This window comes from Triticum urartu, chromosome 5A (assembly GCF_056163025.1).
Source record: "Triticum urartu cultivar PI428250 chromosome 5A, HENAU_Tu73, whole genome shotgun sequence".
Classification (NCBI taxonomy): domain Eukaryota; kingdom Viridiplantae; phylum Streptophyta; class Magnoliopsida; order Poales; family Poaceae; genus Triticum; species Triticum urartu.
The window spans coordinates 251,402,926-251,427,038 of NC_141877.1; the positions used below are offsets into that span (position 1 = coordinate 251,402,926).

At 48.4% G+C, this 24,113-nt stretch overlaps 2 protein-coding genes across 3 annotated transcripts; both read left to right on the plus strand.

Moving 5' to 3' along the window:
- The first annotated feature begins 840 nt into the window (after positions 1–840).
- On the plus strand, positions 841–19,847 carry PEN2 (PTEN 2). 2 transcript variants are annotated; one of them, XM_048673322.2, is made up of 13 exons: positions 842–1,027; positions 1,769–2,353; positions 3,043–3,144; positions 3,220–3,276; positions 11,242–11,307; positions 11,463–11,639; positions 11,749–11,835; positions 11,911–11,975; positions 12,061–12,137; positions 12,267–12,313; positions 14,793–14,923; positions 15,096–15,165; positions 19,174–19,847. In XM_048673322.2, the coding sequence occupies exons 2-13, from the start codon at positions 1,820–1,822 to the stop codon at positions 19,720–19,722; spliced, it is 1,962 nt and encodes a 653-aa protein (XP_048529279.1). In that variant the 5' UTR covers positions 842–1,027; positions 1,769–1,819; the 3' UTR covers positions 19,723–19,847. The 2 variants fall into 2 exon arrangements, with proteins under 2 accessions (XP_087381974.1, XP_048529279.1); XM_087525848.1 differs by having other exon boundaries at positions 841–1,027; positions 11,749–11,975.
- Positions 8,587–11,227, plus strand: LOC147970953 (uncharacterized). Its single transcript, XM_087525849.1, has one exon. It carries the CDS (start codon positions 8,587–8,589, stop codon positions 9,808–9,810), a length of 1,224 nt encoding a protein of 407 aa, XP_087381975.1. The 3' UTR covers positions 9,811–11,227.
- Positions 19,848–24,113: the final 4,266 nt, after the last annotated feature.

Below are 24,113 nucleotides of genomic sequence, written 5' to 3' on the forward strand. Positions count from 1 at the left end.
GAGACATCTTCCCCGGCCAACTTAGCCACGCCAGACCCACTGTTCGCCGCAGCACCCCCCCTGCTCTTTGCCGCCCCCATTTTGTAACAAGTATAGAAGAGGCACCGGATCTGGTTGTTCAAGGTTATCAGCAAACTCCTCCCGGACGGGGAACCTAGGAAATCGGCAGCGGATCGCATAGTGTAAATCTACATAGTTTATGCACAACACAAATCTGACGGGCGGTGAGTAGGGGATTGACTGACCTGTCGACCGCATCAAGCAGAAACTCCATGCCCTCCGTGTCCATCAACACGCAGGCCGGCGGCAAATGTAGGGCGCCCCCACCCCACCCACCCCTGAAATCACACGCTTCCGATGACCTTGCCTGTTCTTCCTTATTTTTCTCTCCTACGTAGTTGGTTGAGGACGGCCGACAGCCGAGGTATCCAGAAAGAACGAGGTTAATCCTTGGAGATGTCATTTTTTTTCCTCGCCCGCACGTGCATGCTCGGCATGACCACGCCGACCGACAGGCGGCTCAGACAGCGACACCCATCACAGACCCATTATCTGATCCTTGGCCCTGACGAAAAGCAAACGTTCTAATCCGCGGCCCATTCGCCAAGTCACAGTCCTGGTACAAGGCTCAGACGGACTCGGGCTGATGGCCGTCAGGCCTCCACACGCGCGTGGCCACTGTTCGCTACCGTATTCAACCGTATATCCACTTTATCGGCAGTCACAACCACCAGGACAGCTGGATTTGTTCGGATCACAATACTGGAACAGACGAGGGAGATATCGGGATCAGCTGAGCCCGGGCTCCAAATCACCCCTCTCAATTAACCCCCTGTACCCACTCCAGGGTCGTCTCCTCCCGCTGCACCCCACCAAACCCGGCCGCGATCCCCATCTCTCTGTTTCCCACATAGACCTCCGCCGAAGAAGCAACCGCCCTCCTCCCCCCTCCATCAGGCAGCTCGCCGTCGTCGCCAACTCGCCAAGCCTCGAGGGAAGGAACGACACACAGATCCGGACCTTGCTGGTAAGGCCAGGCCACACCCCCCGCTTCTCATCTATTATAAGTTCTTGAGTCCGTAGCCGACCCGAGAGATCCCATTCAGAGCGGTTCTTTCACACGTTGCTTTGTCCGAGCTCGTCGTGAGTTTCTTGTTAGGCTTAAAGATTCTTGTTAGCTACGTGTCTCGCTGCCGTGGTAGCTCAGGTTGCGGTTCTTGTTCCCGTGTTAGTTTTAGTGTGGACGAGCTCAGTGGCGGAGCGTGAATCAAATATTAGGAGGGGCCAAATGAGTGTATATGGCATAGAAAAGGCTAGGATGATCAGAGACGCCGGACGATTAGTAGAGCAATTAGCAGATAAGTAAGTGTATTTGGTAAATTTTCCTTTTGAAAGGGGGGGCCAGGGCCCGGAATTGTCCCCACTACGCTCCGCCACTGGACGAGCTCTCATTTGTATTTTCAGTTCTTGTACATGTGGAATAACCTGCCCAGTTGTAAGTAATCAGTGATATCGATAAGATGATACTTATTCTAAGTTGTCTTCTTGTTAGATATGTGAATGTGTAAAGTGATACATTGCTTGGCTGATGAGTTGATGCAACATAACATATTGTTTAGAATGAGATCTTTTGCACTTGTTAAGAGTGAAATTGTAGTTATGCACTCAAATTCTGTGTAAATAAAATATATGCAGTTAGTCGAGGACATGATTTGTACTTGCAGGTTGAGCTGCTTTCTTATAACCATGTATGATGATGGTTTTGCAGATGTGGCTTGTCATTCGTTCACCTGAGATTAATAAACTCCGTTAGTCAATCATGGAACAACAACAAGTCAAGCCATCTCTCACCCCGTCTGATACTCCTATGGATAACCAGGATTCATCTCCACTTTCTGCCGTTACTACTGCTGATCCTGTTCCACGTGCTCTTTCAAATGATTCCGCGACACAGGCTGCCTGTCCAAATCCTGTTGCCCCTTCATCTCCTTCCGCTCCAACTTCTGCCACCACACAAGATGCTGCAGGACGCGAGGCACCATCATCCATGTTTTCTACATCAGGCTTATCTTCCTGGGCGAAAAATCTGAAAATCCCTCAGCCTTCTTCAGGTCAAGAATCACCAACAGGTAAAAATACCGTTTCCCGTCTCGCTAGTGGCCTTGGATTACGGCTGTCTCCAAAAGATCCACATCAAGATGAGAGTGCTGAAGGCAGCACAACCCCAACTACTGCACAAGCTGGTGTTTTTGGTTCCTTGACAAGAGGCATTGTGGATTCCTCTAAGAATGCTGTTAAGGCAGTGCAAGTTAAGGCTCGCCACATGGTCTCACAGAATAAGAGACGATATCAGGTACATTTATAGGTGTTCGAATATGAAATCTTGGGTGAACCTTTATATCTTTCAAACATGTTTCTTTTATTTTTCAGTTCTTATAGTATTGCACTAACATGATCAGGATAAGCATACATGCCTCTAATTGAGCAACAATTTTGTTCCTCTTTCATCATGGAAACTCTAATAGTTCGCACACAATTCCTTGAATGCTATGTTTGCTCCATTGCTCGCTTCTGACTTATGAAAAATGATGGTGTGTGTCGTTGAAAATGCCTTCTTCCAGCACCAAGTCATCCATGTTAGGAGGTTTTAGACATTAATATGTGTTCATATTTAGCATGCATCTTCTCACAAGTCACATGTCGTTTGGTTCAAGGTTCATATTTGCATGTTCTTAGCTGGGTTCGGTAAGCAGTGTCATGCCTCATGATTATGATAATTCATCAGTCTTTTGCTACTTTGATAATAGCAAGGACAATCAAGAATGCTATATGGAGAGGAGGGTCGAACTTTACTATTTTGGAGAATTAGAGTAATGATCTGTGTGATTATCTTTAGAAGATCCTTGGTAGTCAGTTATTTTCTCGAACACCTTAGAAACTATACGAAAAACAGTAGGCAGGATGGTTTCACTCAATAATTTAGCTTTTGTGGCCATAGCAGCAAGACAATAGATGTTGACAAATTTCTCGTTCTTATAATAGGAAGGAGGATTTGATTTAGACATGACATATATTACAGAGAACATAATTGCTATGGGTTTTCCTGCCGGTGATTTGAGCTCAGGAATTTTCGGATATTTTGAGGTCAGTGTCACACTTTGAAGGTGGAGCTCCTTTGTATTGTCTCTAGAATTAAACACATCAATACCTCTATTGCAGGGCTTTTATCGCAACCACATGGAGGAAGTCATCAGGTTCTTTGAAATGCATCACAAGGTAGCTTCTTAACATACATGATAAATTTCAGGTTTTTAAGAGTGCCTTACAGATATATGTCTGATATTTACTTGTTTATGCGTCCATATGTTTCTTGCTACCTTGACCATGCTGCTAACTTAATAACATGCGTTCGCTTCTCTTTCTCGCAAAAAGAAGCAGCTTGCTTCAGTGTAGGCATGCCCTCTGAATATGACACAGGAATAACTTCTCGAAGACACTAGCGCCAGAACAGTTGATAACTTGTTCACCTCAAGTATCTAGATCAAGGGGTTTGATCAATGTTTTTAAGGCGGTAAGGCGAAGCGAGGCGCCCTAGTACCGCCTCACCTTTTAGTCGCTTAAAGCGTAAGGTGAGGCGACACAATTAGACAATTCTGAACTACTATGAGCAGCAGAATAAAGAAGAATTTGGTAGTACACACCTTGAAATTGCTGGTTGTAGAGCCCACATAGCATCCATCCCTCCCATCCTCTTTGCACTTGCTCTTCTCCAAAACAGAAAGCGGCTGTTAGAGTATGTAATGGGCCTAATGGCCTGGGCTGGCGGTATAGCCCGTCAGTCTTAGGGTTAATTAGAGATAAGGGTCGCTTGCTTAGGGGTCAAGTAAGCCTTGCTTGGGAGTCAAGTAAACCTCTCTATATAAAGAGAGGAGATGTATAATCTAATCAAGCAAGAATTAAGAAGGAAATCCCTTCCATCTTGCCCGGCCGTGGGCAAAAGGCCCCCGGCCGGCCCTCTCGCGCCCTCCTTCTAGCAGCGCCATAACAATTTGGTATCAGCTAGCTTCGGTTCGATCATGTCTTCACCGCTGCCCAACCCGTCTCTTCCACTGCCGGTCACCTCGTCGCCTCCGGCGACCACCACGACCGTTGCCCCGCTCCTGCCCGCGCCGGGATCCTCCGTCGCGCCCGCCCCCGCTGTCCTCACCCCGGAGGAGGTGTCCGGGACGCTGCAGGACCTAACACAGGCGGTCCAGGAGATCCGCCTGTTCTTGGCCGGGTCCTACGGGCCGCACCCGGCTGCGCCGCCCATCGCCGCCACTGCGCCGCCGTGGTTGCCATGGCAGCCTCTGCACCAGGCGGCCTCCGTCGCGCTCGCCGGGCCGCTGCAGCAGCCGCTGCAGCTGCCATCCACCGCTCCGCCCTGCCTGCAGTGGCAGCCGCTGCTCCTGGCGGCCTTCGCCGCGCCCGGCGCTTCGCTGCAGCAGCCGCTGCCGTTGCCCCAGGGCGTCCGCGCTCGCCGGGCCGCTGCAACAGCCGCTGCAGCTGCCATCCACCGCCACCACCGGCCCGCCCTGGCTACAGTGGCAGCCGCTGCAGCAGCCCCAGGGCGTCCCCGTCGCGCTTGCCGGGCCGCTGCAGCTGTCATCCACCGCCACCGCCGGCCCGCCCGGCGCTCCGCTGCAACAGCCACCGCCAGTCAGCTCCGGCCCCGCATCGACCGCGTCGGCGGGAGTCCCGATCCACCAGATCAAGTTCCCGCCGTCGCCATTACCGCTTCCCCAGGGCGTTCCCATCCAGCAGATCAAGTTCCCGCCGTCACCGTCACCGCTTCCGGCTTGGATCACTACCCGCCATGTGTCGGTGGCGGTGAGGCTGCAGGCTGTTGCGCGCGGCCTCCTAGCGCGTCGGCGTGTGCGGGAGATGCATGGTCTGCAGCTGCCGCTCCTCCCAGCTGCGCTTCGCTGTGCAAAGGGCCTCGATCTCGTCTGCTGCGTCGGGGATCTTGGGCATGCTGTTTTCCCCGCGGGCAGCGACCTCAAAGTCTGCGATATCGGCGGTGGGGGGGGGGGGGGGCGCACCCCTCCTCGCCATTCTCCATCGCAAGCCCTCCACTCTTCTCTGTGCGGTGCAGACCAACAGCCGTCCGGCGGGGGGAAGGCAGGGTGTCACCGACAGGAGCGCACCGCGTAGCACCACTGCATTCTGCCGGCTGCCGCGAGGGCGCCTCTGCTGGTCGCTCTTGCGACCACTTCCAGGTGGCCATACACATGCACTCCTTTTGTCCAGATGGTGTCCATGGGATCCAGGTGGCTGTACACGTGCACGTCCGACGTGCGGATGGTGTCCACTTTTTGTTAAGGGGTCCAAAATAAATCGTCCCAGTCCATTTCAGGTTGAGAGTAATAAAACAAGCCGAGATGTAAAAGTCTTGTTTTTAGGTGTTAGGTTTGTGTTACGTCGAGTCATGGTTATAAATTGGTTAGGCTGCAGCTCGAGGACAAGCTGCATGTCCAGGTGGGGTGTAGTGTTAGAGTACGTAATGGGCCTAATGGCCTGGGCTGGCGGTATAGCCCGTTAGTCTTATGGTTAATTATAGTTAAGGATCGCTTGCTTAGGGGTCAAGTAAGCCTTGCTTGGGAGTCGTAAACCTCTCTATATAAAGAGATGAGATGTATCAATCTAATCAAGCAAGAATTAAGAAGGAAATCCCTTCCATCTTGCCCGGCCGTGGGCAAAAGGCCCCCGGCCGGCCCTCTCGCGCCCTCCTAGCAGTGCCATAACAGCGGCATGAACATGAGCAAATATGTTATAACTTAATAACTTGTCCACAAATAATGAAAAAGCAGAGAACTAAACGTGAGCAAAACTGCAAAAGTGAAAAACAAGATATCTAGCATGACTGCAGTGCATGATATATTGCACAACCAGTTAACCACATGACATTTGTCATGAATCCCGATTCTTAAACATCACTACAACAACAGCAACAACCACAACAAAGCCTTTAGTCCCAAGCAAGTTGGGGTAGGCTAGAGGTGAAACCCATAAGATCTCGCAACGAACTCATGGTTCTGGCATATGGATAGCAAACTTCCATGCATCCCTGTCCATGGCTAGTTCCTTGGTGATTCTTAAAACATTACTACAATGGCATAAAAAACGTCCACATAATACCAGCATAGCAAAAGGCTTAAGGCTTGTCAACTCTCTCATGTCTCTCAACTCTCAACTTTCATCTCCAAGTCTCAATAACCATCATATAACTCATCCATGGTGACATTGGTGTTTTCTCCACCATCTTGGTCAACATTGGTTGAATCGTCATCATTGCTCACACTATCATCATCAATCACAGTCTCAATCATCCTCCTCTGTGTTGGGGATACTTGAGTATTGCTCTAACTCCACTTCCTCATCTTTTGCAAGAATTGTTGGCCGTGTTGGTGTAGGTCTCTTGTGCTGCCTTATGTATGCCACACAGACGCTTGACGCCCCCCTATGAAGTGTAGTAGCTGTCCTAGGAAGATTGCGACCTCGAAAGGTTCGAAGATGCACCAATAGCCACACCAACATCCTCCCATGTAATGTCATCAGGACACCCTCGAGCACCTTTGGTGGTGACATTGTTGCGTCAACCCATTCATTGCCCCAATCAAAAACCTCAGCTTTTGTTGCCCGCCTTCTCACACCTCTTTTGAAACCTATGCATCTTCTGGTTGTATGAAACAAAGACACATCATTCATTCTTTTCCATTGTAACGTGTTTCCTTTCTTTATATGGATCTACAAACAGCAAATAAAATGAATAACTAGCTTGCTGAAATTACTATTGAATAAATACAGAGAGTTTACTAGTTGACTCGCAAATTCAAATGTGCTCCAATTTCTGTCACAAGTCACAACCAAATGATGAAGCACAAAGACTAACAATACGCTTTTCAAACCTTTGTAGCTCAATGGTCTGACCACAATATGCACACCACCAAACAATTAACATGTAAAAGTAAACATATATGAAGAGTCTGTACATAAATTACATTGCTGGAATTATCTTGCAAAAATTAACATGCTGCATTCAACATGACTCATGAGGGTTTCTTTTCCCCATGTTGATCAATTTGTTTTGAAGATTGACATCAAGTACCATTTTTGCAAGTACATCATTAAAGCAGCTCCTTAGTTTCACAACTAAGGCCTCATCATTTTCTCTTTACCCTTGGCTGGAAGGGCTCATCGGGGCTGAGCACGATGAAGTGAATGTTCTGCGCCGTGTGCAAACCTGCAATTTCTCTGTTTCTTTCTCCTCTATCTATTCGAGCTGCAATGCCCACGATCTATGGCGTTCGTTCTATCCCACGAATGAATCGTGCTTGAGTACAAGATTCGCTCAAAGTTCGTTAGAAACCCGAGCTAAGCTCTCTAACAGAAACGGGAAATAAAGAAAAAAACCGAAATGGCACCGTGGCAGCCTAAAAGTGCTAGGAGCGCCGCCATCGCCTGCTGATCCTCACGGTGCGGGATGTCGTCGTCCTTGATGGCGTTCCACAAGCGCTTGCATATTCACCTGCATGACCAGGGCCCAGTCGGTGTAGTTTGTCCTATTCAGCATGGGAAAGGAGAGTCCACTGCTGCCGCCGCCGATCTCCCGGACGACCTGCCGCCGCCGCCGATCTCCCGGACGACCTGCTGCATGACCAGCTCCCCCCTCGCCGCACTCGGCTGTGGTCGCGGCTCACGTCCAGTGGCTTCGGTGGCTGCGACTTGGAGGCATGGGAGGGAGAGTTTGTCTGCCCTCCGCTGCTCGACATGTCCACCGGTCACCGGTTAACAAGGCTCTGATGCCAATTGTCGGCCGGAAGAGCTTACGGGAGCTGAGCACGATGAACTCAACACACAACACACTCATGGCTTTGGCACATGAATAGCAAGCTTCCACGCACCCCTGTCCAGAGCTAGTTCTTTGGTGATACCCCAATCCTTCATGTCTCTCTTAACGGACTCCTCCCATGTCAAATTCGGTCTACCCCGACCACTCTTGACAATCTCCGCACGCTTTAGCCGTCCGCTATGCACTGGAGCTTCTGGAGGCCTGCGCTGAATATGCCCAAACCATCTCAGACGATGTTGGACAAGCTTCTCTTCAATTGGTGCTACCCCAACTCTATCTCACACACACAGACAATGTTTTGCGCCATGTGCGTACTTGCGACTTTTCTACCTCGTATTCCTCTATTTATTTGAGCTACAATGCAACGTGCAACGCCCGGATTAAGCGACACATCAGCCAACTCCAAGAAGTGTCCTCTGGATTATTTATTAACAAGGAAGTTAATCAAATGGCGCTCCCTTCTATCCAACCAGCCATCCGACATGAGTTTCCTTCTATTATTTCCATGCTGCCTCATGTTGCCCCCTACTTGTTTCCTTGACACAATCATTAAGCAATGGCTCTCTCTCAGGTCTTGGTTCATAGGCACTAGGAGGCTTGTACCCTGAACCATATTGGCGAGGGGCTTCAATTGCAATCTCAAATTGTCTACTGCTTGTAGCATTAAATGGTATGCCACACTCACAGAAGAACAAATGCCCTCACCTCCCAGCTTCCGGTCTGGTTGGCCGGGACGTCACCGCCGCCAGTCTACACCATGGCCGCGGACCAGCCGGCGCCCTCCCTGCCGTACGTCACCGCCGCCAGTCTACACCATGGCTGACTACAACCGCGCCGGTGGGCGTGCCGATTCAGCAAGTGCGGTTCCTGCCCTCACCTCCCAGCTTCCGGTCTGGTTGGCCGGGACGTCACCGCCGCCAGTCTACACCATGGCCGCGGACCAGCCGGCGCCCTCCCTGCCGTACGACAGGCCCTCCGGCTCCGCGGGTTTCCACGCTGGCTTCGACGGGCCACCGCTTTCCTGCGGACCACTTGTGCACACCGGACCAACGCCATCCTCTTCGCTGCTCCGTACCGCCGAGCCGTACACTCACGGCGGTCATGCTCAGACACCGCCGCGCTTCGCCAAGCTCGCCTTTGCCACCTACGACGGCGCCGAGGACCCCCTCAACTGGCTCAACCAGTGCGAGCAGTTCTTCCAGGGGCAACGGACGCTCGCGTCGGACCGCACCTGGCTCGCCTCTTATCACCTCCGCGGCGCCGCACAGACGTGGTACTACGCCCTCGAGCAGGATGAGGGCGGCATGCCCCTATGGCAGCGTTTTCGCGAGTTCTGCCTCCTTCGATTCGGGCTACCGATACGTGGGAGCCGGCTGGCGGAGTTGGGCCGCCTTCCCTTCACCTCTATGGTGCAGGACTACACCGACCGCTTTCAGGCCCTGGCGTGCCACGCGTCCAGCGTGACGGCTCACCAGCGGGCCGAACTCTTCGTCGGCGGTCTGCCAGATCATATCTGCGTGGACGTCGAGCTGCAGGGACCCCAGGACCTCCAGACGGCCATGTACTACGCCCGCGCGTTGGAGCACCGCGCGGTGGCCATCCAGCAGGCATCACCGTCCCGGGCCGCTGGGCTGCCACCCTGGCCGGATGTTCCCGCGCAGGGTCGGCCTGCTCAGGCTTCCGCGGCACCCCTTGCCGCGACCGCGGCGCACCCGTTTCGCCGGCTCACCTCGGCCGAGCTACTCGAGCGTCGCCGCCAAGGGTTGTGCTTCAACTGCGACGAGACCTACATGCCCGGCCACGTCTGCCCCCGACTCTTCTACCTGGAGGCTGCAGACTACATTGAGGAGGACGCCGTCGCCGCCGGGCTCGGCGACCTGGCCGCCCCAGCTGTCGCGGAGGTGTTTGATGCTGGTTGATCACCTCGAGGAGTTCAGCAAGCGCTTCCCTGCCTTACAGCTTGAGGACGAGCTGTTTGTGCAGGCGGGGAGAAGTGTTATGACTGGCATATTAGGGGCTTAGCCCAGTGGGCTGTGGCCCAAGTTATCTTATTGTTATTAGGGGCTTAGCCCAATTATCTTATCGTTATTAGGGTCGTTTGCTTAGGAGTCAAGTAAACCTCTCTATATAAGGAGAGGAGATGTATCAATCTAATCAAGCAAGAAGCAATCAGTATTTGCTTGGCTTCCCTTAGGGAGCCGGGAGACCTAACCCTAGCCGCCTCTTGCGCCGCCGCCGCCTCTTCTCCACCACGCAAGGACGGCGCCCAGTGGCCGGCTGCCGCGCCCTCGACCTCGTCTTCCTCCATCTTTCCCCTACAATCTCCGCCCTAGAACCGGCAGAACCCTAGCTCCTAACACATAGTGCCTCTCTTCCTTAGTCTTTGTGCTGGACTCCATAGTGCTTTGAGAACACCCAAAGTGCCTTTCATCTACAAGATCCTCAGGTGTTCTTCGAAACATGGCAACAATTTGCTTGGAACTATTGGCAGCAGCAGCAGCGGACTTGCCTTTTGCTGACATGTTGGTAACACATGCTCTCTTGTTCACTATGGGAGGCCATGCTGAGTTGGAGAGCCGAGCAGGCTGGGGTGCATGAGGTGCTACTAGCTTGGGAGCAACAGCAGCATACTCCACTATCAGGCCATAGGAGACCAAGACGAGACAGTGGAGGCGACAGTAGAGAGTAGAGGCGATGCAGTCCGGTGAGGCAGCTGCCTGGGTGTCGTCATCCTCCACTGGACCCCGTATTGCTACGGGCCAAAGAGGCCAGAATATACACATGCTATATATATGCAAATATACCCCTATATAAAGGAGGAAGTACACATATCTATTACATGGACAAGGCGGATGCCTTTCGTAGATGTCAAAGGCGGCTCGACGCCCTAGACTTGGGGGGCACCCTGACGCCAAAGTGTTGCATAAAAGCAATGGGTTTTAGCGTTTCTATTATGATGAATATGCAAGTTAACTTTTTCATCTGTTGTACAATGCATATCTTTATTAAGGTGATGAATGCCTTTTTCATTTGCTTGAGGGTGGTAATTCATCTATGATATTTTGCTTCTATGCATTGTTAGACCTATCTTCTCTATTTTTACCAATGTGCAATACTACTGGAAGTTTTGCAGTTAAGGACTCCTGTGGATCAAACCTATAACACATGTTTCTTTAAGTTCGGTAGATCTCGTGAAATGTCGTTGAGGTAGTTAAATTTTAGTTAAATGTCATTGGAGGACAATTACGTTTTCTAGTTGATCTTCGTTTACATCAATTACAAAGTTCAGTTACAAATGTTACTTGAACTATTTGTGCCTTTTAACCTCTATATTTATTATTATGTTACAGGGGAAATATAAGGTGTATAACCTTTGCTCAGAAAGGCTGTACGATGCATCTCTTTTTGAGGGAAAGGTATGGGCAGCTTATATATCTGTTTATGTCCCTGTCCTGTCACCACCAAGAAATAATTTGAAAATTTCCAATCACTTGCTTCAGTTTCCTTCACACAGTTTGATAATGAAATAATCATTTTTGTTCAATATTCATATTTGATGTGTATATTTTAGGTTGCATGCTTTCCTTTTGATGATCATAATTGTCCTCCGATACAACTTGTCATATCATTTTGCCAAAGTGCATACTCATGGCTGAAGGAAGACATAGAAAATGTGGTGGTTATCCATTGCAAAGCTGGGAAAGCAAGAACAGGGTTGATGATCTCCAGCCTTCTAGTATACCTAAAGGTAAAATCAGTATTTGCATTACATGCTAATTAAAATTAGCCATGCCAATTCTTCTACCAATTTTGAGGGTTAATAAAATTGGAAGCTTGTGCATCATATGTATGGACAGTTCTTTCCTACTGCGGAGGAGTCCATTGAATACTACAATCAGAAAAGATGTGTAGATGGAAAAGGGCTTATTCTTCCAAGCCAGATTGTGAGTAACCCTCGGATTATTTTAATTTATTTATATAACAATGCATTATTCTTAATGTGCTGGAAAAAATTACAGAGATATGTGAAGTACTTTGAGCGTATCTTAATTTACTTCAATGGTGAAAATCAGCCGCCTCGCAGGTGTTCACACTACTTCCTCCATGATTTCAGTATGATCTGCATGTATCTCATTTGTTAATAATTAAGCATGTGCCACACTTTCCAGGTGCATGCTTAGGGGATTTCGCCTTCATAGGTGCCCCTATTGGATCAGGCCATCAATTACTGTGTCCAATCACAATGGTATCTTACGTCATGAATTGAACTTGAAATGTTCATCTCACATATCATATAGTAAAAGAGTAGCTTGTTGTTCTTTTTCTATGATTAGCAGTTTTTCTCCTCTGCATTGAGTAATAACCTATTATGCAGGTGTTCTTTTTTCTACGAAGAAGCATCCAAGAACGAAAGAACTAATGGTATGCCTTTCCATCAATAAACCACCCTGGTTTTTGTTCATTAATAAAACATTCTTGTTTATGTTCAGTAGTTTGTGGCTTTCTGCTTACTCTGAAAATTATCGGTTGAGTATCACGAATATCTGTGCGGGTTGTTCATATTATTGATTGCACCCACTTTGTTTTTGTAAGCTCATAGCGGAAACCACATAGTGTTAAAGAAGGTTCTTAAAAAAATCAGTGGCCTAGTACTGTCTTCTATAGCTTGAAGCAGTTGTATGAACATAGCCTAGTACCATCTTCTATAGCTTGAAGCAGTTGTATGCCCAACATTTTTAGTACCAATGGGGTGTTACATTGGTAAAGAAATGTAATGGTTGTTATATCATACTGTAAATGATATTAGGTCCAAGAGAGAAATGAAACTAACAAATATTGAACACTATTTTTTTGTGTTGATTCTTTGCTTCCTCAACAATAGATACATGCCTCCTCTAATATACCGATAGCTTATAATATTTTGTAATATTTCTTGCTTAATTAACCGGTCTCGTATTGCTCCTGATTTTCCTATATAAAGAAGGACAGACCTGTTAAGGAGTATTAGTATTGGTCTAGGAGTTCTTATTAGGCCACGTCTCTTTCCTTGTACCCCCCTTGGGCTATGCAATTGAGATAAGGTGCATCCATAACATGGTATTAGAGTCTAGGTAAAAAAAAATCGCACGCACAACTCATGCTCCATCCAATTTTGCGCCGCCATAATCCTCTTGGCTTGCTGCTGATTTCTTCTCCTGTCCACACGCGTGCCTGCCTCTGGTCGCTGCTGCTTCCGCGCACGCCACGTGTTGCTCCCCTTAGTCAATGCCTCTACCACATGCCACTGCACACTGCCAAACAATCGACCTGCCGGCTTCTGCTTCGCCTAGCTGGCCTTTGCTCCGCGCCGATCCACCTCTGCTCCACCCCGATTCACCGACCCTCCACCTCGATCCGCCGGCCCGCTGACTGGTTACAAGAGCACAATACTTTTGGAATCTAGATATGTTGGCTTCTACCTTACGTGTCTTGCGTGTTTCTATGGATTTTGCATTAGTGAAGCTAAACACAAAAACAATGCTATAATGGAAGTACATTTGGAATTTGTGTGGTTGCTACTTGAGCAGCCTACTTTGTTATCTCTTTTCTTTTCCTTTTTCTTTGTTTCAGGCTTTATTTAGCATAATCTAGTAGGTTTCCAGTTTTGTTGTTTCCATAAAACAAAGTACCACCACTACCAACAATAAAGCCTTTAGTCCCAAACAAGTTGGGGTAGGCTAGAGCTGAAACCCATAATATCTTGAAACCAACTCATGGTTCTGGCTCATGGATAGCTAACTTCCACGCACCCCTGTCCATGGCTAGTTCTTTGGTGATATTCCAGTCCTTCAGATCTCTCTTTACGGACTCCTCCCATGTCAAGTTTGGTCTACCCCAACCTCTCTTGACATTGTCAGCACATTTTAGCCGTTTGCTATGCATTGGAGCTTCTGGAGGCCTGCATTGAATATGTCCAAACCATCTCAGAAGATGTTGAACAAGCTTCTCTTCAGTCGGTGCTACCCCAACTCAATCCCCTATATCATCATTCCAGACCCGATTCTTGTGTGGCCACACATCCATCTCAACATGTGCATCTCCGCTACACCTAACTGTTGAACATGTCGCCTTTTAGTCGGCCAACACTCAACGCCATACAACATTGCGAGGCGAATCGCCGTCCTATAGAACCTGCCTTTTAGCTTTTGTGGCACTCTTGTCACAGAGAACGCCAAAAGCTTGGCTCCACTTCATCCATCCGGCTTTGATCCGATGTCTCACATCTTCATCGATATCACCATCCTTCTGCAGCATTGACCCCAAATATCGGAAGGTGTCCTTCTGAGGTACCACCTACCCATCAAGGCTAACCTCGTGCCTAGTAGTACTGAAACTGCACCTCATGTACTCAGTTTTAGTTCTACTAAGCCTAAAACCTTTCGATTCCAAGATTTGTCTCCATAGCTCTAACTTTCTGTTAACCCCCGTCCGACTATCATCGACTAGCACCATATCATCTGCAAAGAGCATACACCATGGGATATCTCCTTGTATATCCCTGTGACCTCATCCATCACCAAAGCAAAACGATAAGGGCTCAAAGCTGACCGTTGGTGCAGTCCTATTTTGATCGGGAAGTCATCAGTCTCGCCATCGCTTGTTCAAATACTTGTCACAACATTATCGTACATGTCCTTGATGAGGTTAATTTACTTTGTTGGGACTTTGTGTTTCTCCAAGGCCCACCACATGACATTCCGTAAAACAAAGTACCAAAAACCTCAAAAGATATTCCAAACTCTCTTATTTCACTATGACCTAGAGAAGCTGTTTCTATTATTATATATTTGATCTATTCTCTAAATGCGTGGGAAGTCTTTCTCTGCTCTATTTGGTAACTTAATTTTCAACCCATTTTCAGCCAGAAGATTTCTGGTTTAGTGCACCAAGGAAGGGAATTATGGTTTTCGCGTTGCCTGGGGAGCCTGGATTAGCAGAGGTAGCTGGTGATTTCAAGATTCAGTTTCATGATCGGCAAGGAGATTTCTACTGGTAAGCTCCTTTTTTCTAATAATGTATCATTCCTTTACATAAGTATCTTGCTTTAGTTGCATAAATCTACATATATATATGATATATATCTGATGGCATCAAAATCTTACATGGGAAACTGGAAATAAATTATATTCTTAATTATATTTTACACTTAACTTGTCTTTTTCAGCTGGCTAAATACAACAATGATGGAGAACAGAGTGACACTGAATCCAACTGATTTTGATGATTTTGACAAGGTAATCGATGCTTCATTGCTGATTTTGACAAGGCAACTGATTATTTTGACTAGGTAGGTACACATGCAAATTGCACGTAGGAGCTTATAGATATAACCAAAGTATGAACGAATATCGATATACCACAGGATATACAGGTAAACATGTTAGTTTGGAGTCATATATGCATGGCGTAGATGTAGATTTAGTTCTCGTGGTTCATCCCATTGAAAATCAAATTATAACTACAGAATATTTGAAGACTGCAAGGTATAATATAGCACATGAAAATGTCAAATATATCCAGCACATTTGTCCTTAGGTATCTTTTTTTTCTTCGAGAAAACGCAAAGGACTCTTTGCGTTTCATTTCATAGAAAAGATGAGAAGATACAATCCTCCTAGGAGGTGGTGGTTACATGGATTGGCAACCTATCAGTGGACATCCCAGTTAGTGGGGAGGACTACCCTGAGACCCAAAGCGCCAGCTTGTGCCCAACATTTGGCTTCGGCCTTAATCCTATCTACGAGTGCGGTAACTAAGGATGGCAATTTTACCCATGGATATCCGACCCGAATGGATAGGGTTTGGATATACTTTTGTGCCCATGGGCAGCGCCCAAAACCGACCCGATTGCTCGTGGGTAGGGCATGGATCTAATCTTGTGCCCATGGGTATACCCAAACCCGACCCGATAGTATGATTTAATGGGTCAAAATCTGTTATCCCTACCCCACAGTCAAATGTCCCACTGGAATTTTCCACTTTGTTATCTAAAACATGCAAAAGAAATTGCATAATCCTTGTCATAACTTCTATTAGTTGACATTCAATCCCCGCCGTAACATACTACAGTGCACCTTCCCTTATTTTTATCTCCTCGTTAAATGACTCATCATTCTCATCTTTTAGAAAAAAAAGCTAAATTATATTAGGTTGTTAGTGGACGTTGATTTGTCATAAGTTGATGTTTACCATAAGTGAAACCTAGCCTACCATGAGGTGAAGAACAAAGAAGCTTATGTTAACATTGTGCTATGTCTTATTTATATGTCTTGAGAGGACCCAGTGGATATCCAGTGGGTATGGATATCCATCGGGTTTGGACATGGACACAAATTTTCACCCGTGGATTTTTTCATGGGTGGGCAAAGACTGTCTTCATGGATATAGATATGGATTTTATATTGTTCAACCCGATCCAAACCCGACCCATTGCCATCCTTAGCGGTAACTGAGGGGCGCGCATTGTCGAAGACGCACTCGTTGCGTTGTTTCCAAATCATCCAAGGGACGAGCATGGCGATAGATTGCAGGCCTTTCCGTAGCGCATGTGGGGTCTGCCCTTTCATTCGTTGCCATCAGTCTGTGAGGGTGGGCTCATTGCTTGGCGGTTGAGAAGGTATCCTTGCCCAAGCCAGCACGTCGTGCCAGACCTGCCGCGTAAACGGGCATTCCAGGAGCAGGTGCCACGTTGACTCTGGGGCCTGATCACAGAGGAGGCATCGTGGATGGTGCTGTAGGCCGCGACGGGCTAGTCTCTCTGCCGTCCAACACCGGTCCTGGCTAGCCAACCAGTGAAAGAAATGAACACGACGCGGTGTCCAGCTCTTCCAGGTAAGCTTCCAGGAGGGGCATTTCATGGATCCATGGAAGGTTGCGGCGTAGCATGACCGTGCCGTGTAGTTGCCGCTAGCCGTCCATCTCCAGAGCATTCGGTCGGGCCGGTTTGATAGGCTGATGTGCTGCACGGCCTGCCACAGTCTGAGATATTGGCCAATCTCGTGAATCCCTATCACTCCTTGAATGTCACGAGCCCAAGCGTTGCCCGCTAGGCCTGCGGCCACCGTTGTCGACTTGCGTCGCCGTTTGGGAATGCATTGGTAGAGTGCCGGCGCGAGCTCTCGCACGGACTGGCCGTTGAGCCATCGGTCATCCCAGAACAATGCCGTCTGTCCATCGCCAAGCTCCATGGTCGTCGATGCGAAGAACAACGCGCGCTCCTCGCGGGAAAACTGGAGGTCGAGGCCTCGCCATCCGCGGTCGTCGTCCGTGTGGGAGAACCACATCCAGCGCAGGCGCAGCGCTAGGCCGGCACGCTCCAGGTCCTGGACCCCGAGCCCGCACGTCCTTAGGTATCTTGTATTGCAGTTTTGAGTAGCTAGTATTGCATCTTCAAAGACAAATGGAATTATGAACGTGCTGTCATAACTTTTGAGTCTTTTGTAAAGTAAGAGTGAATGGAATTATTTTTGAAGAAACAAACTTGGGGGAATTAACGTATGGAAGGATCTAGAACAAATGAGAAGTGCCTGTGAAGTGAGGTTTGTGCATATTGTGCATTGTAAATCATATATAGTAAAAAAAGGAATGGCAATTCATTCGGCAAAAAGTTTGGATAGTTAAAAGTATGGAAGATTCTAGAACAAAAAAGTGTTTGGTGTTTTCGAATTTGTGTATATTGTGCACTCTAAATCATAAAGTAAAAAAGAGTGACAATTCATCTACAAGAAGAAAAGTTTGGATAATTAAACTACAACATGGGACGAGGTTGCGCCTATGTAATTGCTAAATCAATTCCGGAGTTGTTATTGACCACACCAGGGCACGGTCAACCTGATCACAAAGTTCCAGTCCCTGTAAGCAGTCGAAGAACAAGCAAGAACTATGATTTGCAATATAAACTGCTGAATGTTGGGTTTCCGTAAGCGGTCTTGGGTTGGTTGTTACACAAATGAAATATATGAATTTGCAACTATGGCGAATTTGTACCTAAACAAAACCCAAGTCTAAATGATGCCCTGCCGGGAGGGGGGGGGGGATCAACCCTAAGTTGGTTTCTCCACTAATACGAACTCGAAAAACTACCTATTGCCCTTTATTTCGATTTTATATGGGCCTGGCCCAAAAGTGAGGTGGCACAATACCTACGGATGATTATGGATGAAATTATGAAGTGTTATCGTGTGTGCTTTGTCCATGCCTTTATGTGTCATTATGGCTCCCTCAAAGTCCTGAAATGACGTGTGCGAACTCTGGTGATTGGTCCTAGTCTTTTTGTTACTTGAGCAGGTGTACCTGTGAGATGTGTGGGTGTAACTGCAGTAGGGGATGTCCTCATCAGTGCACGTGGTAGAATCCGATGGAGTGAAGATGATATCCAACGGCCAATAGTGCTCAGATTTACCACCTCTGTATCGTCGGATTAGCTTCATCCAATGTCCAATATTAAAAGTTGTTAATACATTAACGGAAGTTCATTTCAAAAATAAAAATATTGAATTATTCAATAAGATGGACGCTAAATATCCACTTTATATTGTTGAGTTCACATGACAGTTTTAGGCCCTGTTCGGACACGGTTGTGTAAAACCATAGTTAAAAAAGGCGCGCCTAGCTCTAGGCGATAGCAAAACGCCTAGCATGCGCTTAATCTGCACATAATTGCGCATAAGCATGCGCTTTGGTCAGAAATCGCAAGGAGGTGGCAAAACACACAATTAACGCCTAGCGCTTTTTTGAACTATGTGTAATACATAGGAATATGATAAGTGTAGGAATGGGGAAGGATCACACCTGGAAAATAAAGGAGCCGAGGAGCGTGCGATTTGGGAGGTTGCAGGAGAACGAAGGAATGGTACTGGTGCACCTGTTATTAATCATGGTTCCATGAATATGTTATTTGCCTTTCCTTCTCCCACTAGCATCAAGTAGATGCACGCCTTTCCTTTCTCCCAAACTTTAGGTTGGAAAATTTTCCCACAGGAACAAATGTTCCTTTGAAATTCCTGCAGATTTCCTACAGACCCAATGCACCCTTATTCCACGAGTTGCCATGTGTGTAATGCAAGGTTTGGCTCTAGTTGAGCTGTAGCAGACTTGGTACATTTTATATTTGTCATTGATGAAAATGATTTATATTACTACTAGTAAGTGAAGAAAACATTTTGCCCAGTGATGAGTCATTTATCTTGAGTTCACCTTGTTGCCCTTTGTTCAGACTCTTAACTAACTATTATGGTATCCAGAGAAAATTGCCGTCACCAGGATTCCAGGTTGAGATCGTTCTGGTAGATTATAGTGGTTCACAACCACCAAAACAAAAACCAGCTGATGGATCTGCTGATAAGAAGTCTGATGCTGATTCCTCTACGAGCAGCAGTGCCAAAGACAGCAATGCTGCACCTGTAGAGTCCAAGAAAGAAACTGGAAGTGATGATAAGGATGATGTTTTTTCTGACAATGAAGCAGAAGATGGATCATCCAAGGGCAGGAAGGAGGTCTCCAGCAGTGGTCAAGGTGGAGCAAATGGAGCCAAAGCTTCTGAAACAAGTGTTGCACAACAGGAGCCATCAGCTGTTGCCAGCGGAATCGAGAAAATAACCATTTCGGGCGATCAAGGAATTGCAAGGGCAGCTGACGCTATCTCTCTCAAAACTGAAGCTAGCAGCAAGAGCCGCTCCACCAAAGCACAACCCCCTGCTGTGGAATCATCCAGCTTGAGCGAGTTCAAGGCCATCGCCGCAGACGCTTCGGTCTTCTCATTTGGAGATGAAGATGACTATGAAAGTGAATAGGGCCCTCTGCTTTTGCAGGTGTTTGGTTTGTCATCTGTACATTTTCACTCTTCTAAGACCCATGATGGAATGTCACTATAAAGCAAAGCTGGAAAGAATTGATTTATTTTTGTGTTTTGCGATTATTATAGCCCTTTAATCAAGGTGCAATGTTGTACCTTGACCAGATCTGAACTTGGACAGTAGCGACTGAGAATGTTATAGTCATTTGATTCTCCAAGCTAGACCAGGTTGTTTCTTTTCATGCACAAATGGGTTGTTAGAGCATTTCCAGCCGTTTGGCACACCAGCGAACCTGGGGAAGGCCTTTGCGCGTTTGCGCCGGTGGTTTTTTCGGCATGAGGGGAATCAAGTTCCCAGCCGTGCCCCCAAGTTTTGGCCCCCAAACGCCCAAAAATTCAAAGTTCTCTTTTTTGCTATCAAAAATGACACAAGTTCGGCAATCATCATGCCACAGGTCGGTGATCGATCATAGCCAAAGTCCGGCGATCAAAAGGGTAGGAACAATAGACAAGGAACTCAATTGGCAGGCTCCTCTACTGTAGGGGTGGGAGAGGTTGGCATGGGCGTTGTGGGCATAGTTGCAGTGCTTGCGTAGGCGTGGGCGTAGTGGCAGTGGTCATTGCCGGTCTCGACATCTGGTTCAAGATGAGGTTGCGCTCTGCCAGGTACCACACCTTCACCTGCTGGTCCATCGTCGCCATCTTTCTCCCATTAGGAACGCTAGGTCGGTGTTCCTCTTCTTCACGATGATGATGGTCTTGAGAAGGTTGAGCTTGACGCCCTGCTTCGTCATCAGCGCCGACCACCTCACCTCGGACTTCTCCTTCTTGGCGGCGTGACTCCTGGCGTCGGCGATGCACTGCTCTATCAATGACTGCAACCGTTCGGCAGCGGACGCTGAGTCTCTCGCCGCCTTGGCTTTCTTGTTGCCATCATGACGCCCTTCCGCCGTTGCAAGGCATGCGCGTCCGGGTTGTAGACACTGTCCTTGGTCTTGGCGAGAGCGAGCTGGCACTCTGTCCATTTCTCGCACGACTCGATCCTGGTGAAGACATGAAGGAGCATGAAATCCTGGTCGTTGTTGTCCTAGCGAAACATGTCGAACATTCGAACCATCTACACAGACGAAGAACAAGTGTCGGCGAAGAGCTGGGCCGGCGAGCGATGGACATACCCGACGCTCGACGTTAACGCCGCTCTCCGGGCGAGCAATGACCTCCTCCTGAATCCCATGCCACTTGTTGCAGGCCCGCTGGATGGTCGCCTAATGGTTGGCCATGGCCTTCTCGTCGCGATCCATGTGGATGCTGGCGAAGTCGGGGTCGACCAACTTGCGCTCGTCGAACGCCGTCTTGACCCTTCTCCAGTAGGTGTCGGCGTTCTGATTCGCGCTAGTGATTGGGTCGATGCTGACAGTCTTCCATGCTTCAGCGAGGCACTTGTCTTCCTTTGGCGTCCACTTGACGCGAGGCTCGCCCGGCCTGGCTTTGGACGGCCGCTTCTTCTTTCTCCCTTTGGCCGCTGGCTCCGTCGGTTCTTCCTCTTCCATCTCCTCCTCGGCATCGTCGTGCTCGACGTCCTCCATGTCAACGACGGTGTCCAGCGTTTCTTCTTGCATGCGGAACCCGGGGTACGAAGGGGCGGCGGCTGAGCCGTTCGTGATGATCTCGTCCTTGTCGACATCGGTGCTGCTGAACTTTGGCGCCGAGCCTGGTGTGAAGGGTAGGGGCCCATGGTGCAGAGTCGGGGCAAGCGAGCCTGAGTACGTCGGCGAGTATCCGTACTGGATGTTGAGGCTGGCGGTGAACGCGGGGAAGGGCGTGCGCGGGTCGGGGTTGAAGATGGGGGGGGGGGGGTTACAGAGCCATGTGGAAGGTGATGTTGGGGTTGAAGCCGCCAAGCGCGTCATCGTCGGCGTAGTCAGGTGAGGGTGCGAACCCCCACACTGGCAGTGATAAGTTGGCCGGCGACGCGACGCTCTGCTTGCTGCCCCACGCGCCTTGTGGGTACTGGCCGGCCTGTTGAGGCAGAAGGAGCTGGCGCTCGTTCGCCATGCCCGCGCGAGACGTCTCCTCCTGCGCCGCCGCCGTGTCCCTGGCCTTCTTCACGTTGAGCCTGTTCCGCCGATCGTTGGTGACCGCCACCCGACGATCAACGCCGGCCTTCCACTGGGCGTTCGTCAAGCCCCGGGGCCTTGGCATCGGCACCCTCGGCTTCCTCGGCTTTGGCTAGGCGGAATCAGTGGCTAGGCGAGGGGCGCATACTTCTTTGACGACATGGCGGGCAGATCCGGGGAGAATGGCGGGAGTTGCGGGGGAGACGGGAGGTGGTGGGGAGGAAAAGGGAGGGAAAAGCGGAAAACGGCGGGAAAATCGGCTGGCGTCACCGACAGTGCGGGTCCACGCGTCTTTTCGCTTCAGCCGGTGTCCCCAGCCCCCCCCCCCCGATGCGCTGGGTTCTGCTTGGGTTCGCCGGTTGTAATTTCGGCCCAAACCGATGAAAAACAAGGATCTGGGGGCGTGGGTGGGTGATTTTTTCTGCACCGACGGTAAAAAAAGGCACCCTGGGGGCCTGTTGGAGGGCAGCTGGAGACGTTCTTATTTCCATTCTCTTGTCGGGCAAACCTGTAGACGGCCGAGGGGACAACATTAACTACTGATGAGGACATCAATACCATTGTTACACCCACAACCCCTACTGTTACATATACTGGACCAATTACTAGAGCTCGCGCACGCCAATTAAATTACCAGGTACTTTCGTTTCTTGATAATGATTCTAATGTTCATGAGATTATGATGCTGCCTAAATTGGATACATTTGTTTTGCTTACAAATGAAGGGCCTAGCTTGGAGAAGGATGAACATTGGAGCAAGAACACGCATGGAGTTGATGGCATGCGCAAGGGGATCAAGAACGGAGTTACAAGTGATGATTTCAGGACTTTGAAGCCGCCATAAGGAGTGCATGAAGCCTTGGACGAAATATACAAGATGCCACTTCATAATATTCGTCCATAGCCTATTCTAGGTGCCGCGTCACCTTATTAATGGGCCAGGCCCATGTAATTTCGAAATACTTAAGTATAGGCTATTTTTAGAGTCCGTATGTGTGGGGAAACAAGAGTTAGGGTTGGTTTCGGACCCCACCCTCAAGGGCCACGAAATTCCCCCCTCTTCCTCCATATATACAGCCCTTAGGGCGTCGTTTAGACTTTGGGTTTTGTTTAGATTAAAAGTTCGCCATAGCTGCAACTTCGCGTACTTCGTTTGTGTCCAACGACCAGACCAAGACGTCACAGAACCCCACCTTGATCAATAAAGCTTTCATCTTATATTCGCAATATCCAGATTGCAATCTCAGTTTCTTGCTTGTTCTTCGTTTGCTCGCAGGAAACAGACCCTCGTGGTCAGGTTGATCGTGCTCCGGCGTGGTCAATAACCCTCGGAAGTTGGTTTAGCGATTGCTAAGGCGCGACGTCTCGCACGTTCGCAGTCGGATCGTCAAGGTCAACTCCCACAGAAAACGATAGCAACCATCTCATCGAAACATCGGGACACCTTAGCCTCTATCAACTACGGAAGCGAATAGGCCCACTGTTTCGCAGGTGTTGGTTTGTATGTGAGACACCACTAGGCATTAGACTACTGGTAGTTTGCATCTATCAGACCAGTCGAAGGCTATCCGATTGGAAGCATGGTGTACTTTGGATTTGGTAATTATTCCATATAGTTATTAGGTGCTATCGATCGCTAATTTGCCGCTGCTTCCTAACTTCCAATTTACCGCTCCTTCCTAACTTCCAATTTACCGCTCCCACACGCTCCACTCTTGCCTCACTCCTTGTTGCCAACCATGCAAATCTTTCTGTAACTACTGCTTCCATAAATCACGTCAATCTCACAAATCTTTTTGTAACTACTGCTTCCATAAATCACATGAATCTCCATTCTTGCTTTTCACGCCAAGCTATTTGTTTCCATAGGAAGAAGATTTGAATCCATTATCATTTAAATTCGGATTTACTATTTCACATCTAAATGTGAAAATAGTTACATCACATCTAAAACTTTCTAACCACATGATTTAGACATCAAAATTCATGTTCTTTGATTCTTTTTCGTTTGTTCAAAGTGCTTGAGGACGTCACGCGCCTATTCTTTCATTTGTTCAAAGTCTTGATTGATGAGTCGGGACAGAGTTGGTCAAACTCAACGATAGGAGGATGCATTTTGTTCGCTTCAGCGTTGATCCATTAAGCACCCATCAACGCGGTGTTGCTTTGTTTGTGCTCCTGTGTGTTTGTAGGTATCCTGCTTGTGGTGCATGCGCAACGACTGTGTTTTTCTGATTTCTTTGTCTTTTTCCCTATTTATTCCTTTTTCATT

Coding starts and splice junctions, on each gene's coding strand:
- PEN2 (XM_087525848.1), top strand. CDS start 1,820: ATGGAACAACAACAAGTCAAGCCATCTCTCACCCCGTCTGATACTCCT. Junction 3,145..3,219: donor GAATTTTCGGATATTTTGAG/GTCAGTGTCACA, acceptor CCTCTATTGCAG/GGCTTTTATCGCAACCACAT. Junction 11,976..12,060: donor GAAAATCAGCCGCCTCGCAG/GTGTTCACACTA, acceptor CACACTTTCCAG/GTGCATGCTTAGGGGATTTC.
- LOC147970953 (XM_087525849.1), top strand. CDS start 8,587: ATGCCCTCACCTCCCAGCTTCCGGTCTGGTTGGCCGGGACGTCACCGC.